Source organism: Cryptomeria japonica, chromosome 11, assembly GCF_030272615.1.
Source record: "Cryptomeria japonica chromosome 11, Sugi_1.0, whole genome shotgun sequence".
In the NCBI taxonomy this organism is placed as follows: Eukaryota; Viridiplantae; Streptophyta; class Pinopsida; order Cupressales; family Cupressaceae; genus Cryptomeria; species Cryptomeria japonica.
The window spans coordinates 609,636,392-609,641,067 of NC_081415.1; the positions used below are offsets into that span (position 1 = coordinate 609,636,392).

Below are 4,676 nucleotides of genomic sequence, written 5' to 3' on the forward strand. Positions count from 1 at the left end.
ATATCATTGTGTGTGTGAGAGAGAGGGGGGTAATGATTAGAAAATAGATTATGTAAGGATGAGCTAAACAACCCAATAAAACAACATTGAAAATGACATCTATGAGAAAGAGAAAATGTGTATAAAAATATATAACAGGGAGATAGGAAGAATAAATGTAAAAGAATGGAGATGTATGGAGAAATAAGGAAGAAGAGGATAGAGATAAATATGAAAATAAGCTCACCACTAAAACTTAATAGGAGCAATTAACTCTAAAACAAAATGAGGTCAAGTGATGTCCAAACTTTAAGGTTCAGTTACAAAAGGGTTTGTTGACTAAGCAAAACTATATCCATCTTTTAACATTGTTAAGAAAATTGTTCATCCCAAGGTTAAGTTTTCTTCTTAAGTTGCTTTTATTTCTTCCCTTATTTAAAATCTGTTTCTAAAAGTTAGCCCAAATCCATACAATAAAAAGATATCTTTAGTATTTTTATACACTTCACTACTAGAAACTTTGTCCCTACCAAAGAATACCAAAGAATCCATTGCAACCATGCTCTACCCAAGATTTTTAATATTAATTTGCTCATGTGGGATGCAATACATGGGGAAATGGGTAAATACATTAGAACTAAGATTCAGGAGCATTGTTATGATGTTAGGCATAATATTATCTCTAAAGCAGCATGTGTCTTGAGCACATCTTGTATTTTTTTATTGTATTTTTTTATTGAAGATAGTTTTTTTACATATACATATTTTTAACTTGATAATATTCTAGCTATTATATATTCTATCTTTTATTTTTGTTTACTTTTCACATGTCTTTAATTTTCACATGTCTTTAATGGTTTTTCTTTTAGCCTCCATCTTTGTCCCCCTATTACTAATACAATGAGGCTCATTGACCAATTCTCCTACTCTTTTAAATCATGTCATATTTTATAATTGGAATTGACTCCTACACTAAAAAAAGGAAAAAAGAAAAAATATAATTATATTTCTATCATTTATACTAACAAAATTATTCTCTGCAGTAGAAAAAACATACAACCAAATAAAGAATTTGCTCTTGTTACAATTGAAATTGAGAAATTAAAGAGCAAAACCCAAAAAAATATGGACATTAAACCAAACTGAAGATAAAAGATAAGCAAGCATAGCCTGCCCTACACTTCCTTCCCAAACTCCATTATGGACGAGGGCCCTACCATTATGGAATATCTAAGCCAGACACAGAGATCGGTGCACTCTCCTGCCAGCTTTCTAATGCCCATTCCGCAAGTTGCCCCAAACATTACAAAGCTCTGTGTGTTTTGCTAGACATTTATTTTAACATTTGTAGAATCTAAACGAAAGAGAGTAAATATCCTGAAGGTTGACCAAATGAGATGAGATCTGTAATCTAATCTTCATTCATGGAACAAATTCAATTTTGATGGCAGCAGTTACACCTATATTGTCTTCTTTAGTTTAAGAGTAATGTAGTGCTCTTTTCAAGCACCAAACCTGTCAATATTAATTTTCCACCTCATTCATGCATAAAAATGACTGATTACAAAATGTAACTGGCAAAAACTTTTATTATTGAACCGTTTGATGATAAAGAATGGCCATGATATACGAACGCTTTAACAGGCTCATTAGCTTACCTTAACAGAAACTGTACCTATAATTTATTTCAATCAGGATATGTTAATAATATCGAATGTGTTTCAATTGTCTAATCAGGTAATGAAATATAATCTATAAAATGATCGAATCTAATCGTGAAACTATCAAGCTAATTGAACATTGTATTGAGCTTAAGCAGCACTAGACATTGCATACGTCAAATGTTTAGTGCAAGTCACTCATCTTTAACTCTTCGGAACATGAAACTGTCGAATGTGACAGGGCTTGTGTTGCTCTTCTTAATGGGTTGGGTATCAGTCAGTATTTATGTATGGAAAAGTAATTATGTCATCTTCTTCAATAATTATTGGACATTGTATGTAGATGCAACCAGATAGTTAATATCGACGTTCAGAAAGAAAAAGTAGATGTAATCAATATGAGAAATTGTAAGGAAGAAGCCATTAGAGGATATGGATAACCATCTTGTTTCTAAAGCACGCGTTGCATAAAAAATTGTAAAATTATTAGTGTTCTACTACAGTGCGGCTATCTTGAAGTGCATCAATCTATACAAGTTTCCTTTTCAATTTTAAAATTTCTACACAATATTGCTTCAGCATAAGTCTGTTTAGATAGTCTAAATGTTTGGACTTTCTCTAACCTAATAAAACTTAAAAGCAGGATTACAATGAAATGCAGTACCAGGCATTGAAGTATAGATTTCTACACATCTCCAATGAGGTTTTACTCCATTAACTGCCGAAGTCTCTGCTCAAGTTTGGCGGCGCTTGTGAACTTCTGCTTATCAAACACCTGCAACACAAATCAACAAATAAACATTTAAATTTTGTTGCCAACTTATATTTGGCTGTGTTAATGAAATTGAAGACCAAATGCTTCAAACACCACCTTGCATTGAAGACTATGGAAAACTTTGTCATCAGGGGTGAAAGAGGAGGCAGAAATTATATGAAGCCCTTCCTCTTCAAGTGCAAGCAGAAGCCTAGAGAGAGCCATATCCCCTCTCAAAGAACTTGTTGTGACTAGTACAAGGGAACCCACATGATTTACATCCACTTGAGGAAATGCCTTACACTCCAATAATGATGTATCTTTGTCCTCTTTATAACAATCTTGCATTTCATTCATCTTCATCTTGTCTCTTTTCTTGGCAAGTTCCTCCACCTTCTGCTCCATATGGCGAATATAGTCAGTGGCTACAGATAGCTGATCAGTAATAGAAGTCTTGCCCTGGACCACAATCCAATAATCTCCAATCATATACTCATCTGGGCTTTCTTTTATTATGTAATGGGCACGGAAAGTAAGTTTCACCTCAATAAAAACATATTATATCAGAACTCGTAAAATGTTCAAAATTGGATTTCACGCCCTTTCTACAGACATTAGGGTTCATGGCAAGTAGAAAATTCTATTATCAACATTACTGTTCATCATCTTTATTTTCCAAGCTCAGTTCATCAAGCCAACTATTAATTCAGAAGCAAGAATCCACGGGATTATAAGTTACAATATCTTCTAAATTGATTTGTGTTTTTAGCTGCTTAGGTAATGGGTGAAAAGCTCAAAGGAGACGTACACAGAATACTTGCTATTTAATTATCTAAGGCATTGATTAATCTTCTTTTACCAATATAAAGAAAGAAAGAAAGGAACCATAGATTTTCGGATACTCATCCCTAAACTAATGCATCTTTGAGCGGATATCATCTATAGAAGAGAGAAAGAAAAAGAAAAAGTACTTCCAGATTGACCAAACAAAAAAAAGATGGGTAAATATTGCATACCCTAAAATTTGCTTCTGGTATTATAGATCTCAGATCAGAATAGCGGGATTTCATTTGTTTCCTCCTCTCTTTTTCTATCACTTTGTGGAGCAATTTCTTATCCACACCTCCTCGTCTTTTCCACTGCTTTCCATCGTCACTAAATTTGGCAGAAGTATTCTGCTGCGTTAAATCAAACCCAATTTTTCCATCGCTAAGACAGAATTGAGGCAGCGAAAAATTGTGCTCTCCGCACTGCACATCATTACTGTAAAAACCTGTGGAAAACACCGGAGGAAAAGGATTCATTTTCTTTTTTTCACAGGGAGCAAAATTAAATTTTGGAAGAAGAGATGTAGTCAGAGAGAAGACAAGGCAATTTTAGTGCATTTGTGAATAATTGAGGAATGGTGATTTGATCTCATCTGAAATCTCATCTGCAATCTGCACCTGCCGACCAACAACAGAAAAACCCTACTCAAAATATATGATTTGACAAGAGAATATAGGTGGTACCTGGCTACAGATGTGGTTGGAGGGAAGCAATGACCGGCTAAACATGCCACCTGTCAGTAGCTTCCAAGATTTGCTTGGGATTGTGATCGAATAATTAGGTCGTCAGAAATCGGACACCCAACAACTCTTTAATCTGCACGGTCTCCAGAGCTTAACAAATTGACCTGTCGAGCCCACTGCCAGCTCGCATATTTGTCTCAGAACTTTCCCTGCAATTTCTCTAATGACTGCTGATCGATAGGAGTAAAGTAAATCTGTTATCATCCATCAAAATTTTTAGAGAAACTAAATGGAGTTGATTAAGATGAGAATCACCTTGTATCCAGGTTCAAGCTTGTAATATGAGACAAATTAATTAAATGCACCATGGGAAGAAGATTGCAGAGGAAGTAAAGAAGAAATACAGCGTGATACTAGTTAAGATAATCTGATTCGGAGAATGTTAAAATATATACCAGCTATATAAAGAGCTTGTTCATATTAATGTATTTATACACCAGACAAAATAGATAATTTTATTTATTTATTTAAGTTTAATGAATATAGTAAGTAATATAATTAATAATTGTTTTGTATGATTTTCTCAAAATTCTATAACCAAGCATGCATTGGATTCAACTGTTAGATTATGAGGTGTGTTGGTTATGTTTATACTAGTCTCCAAAGAAATTGTAGAGATAAACTCTTAGATATCTTTAAGTCCTTGCCTAAGGTCTCTAAGATTAACTTTAATTTGTAAACATGGAAGGGCTTAACTCAAATGTTTTACCT

At 33.8% G+C, this 4,676-nt stretch overlaps 1 protein-coding gene across 1 annotated transcript; it reads right to left on the minus strand.

The window, feature by feature from the left end:
* Positions 1–2,106: 2,106 nt before the first annotated feature.
* LOC131070518 (transcription factor bHLH36-like) lies at positions 2,107–3,831 on the minus strand. The gene is made up of 3 exons (XM_058006084.2): positions 3,411–3,831; positions 2,512–2,853; positions 2,107–2,415 (listed from the first exon to the last, which is right to left on the minus strand). The coding sequence occupies exons 1-3, from the start codon at positions 3,696–3,698 to the stop codon at positions 2,347–2,349; spliced, it is 699 nt and encodes a 232-aa protein (XP_057862067.1). The 5' UTR covers positions 3,699–3,831; the 3' UTR covers positions 2,107–2,346.
* Between the last annotated feature and the right edge of the window lie 845 nt (positions 3,832–4,676).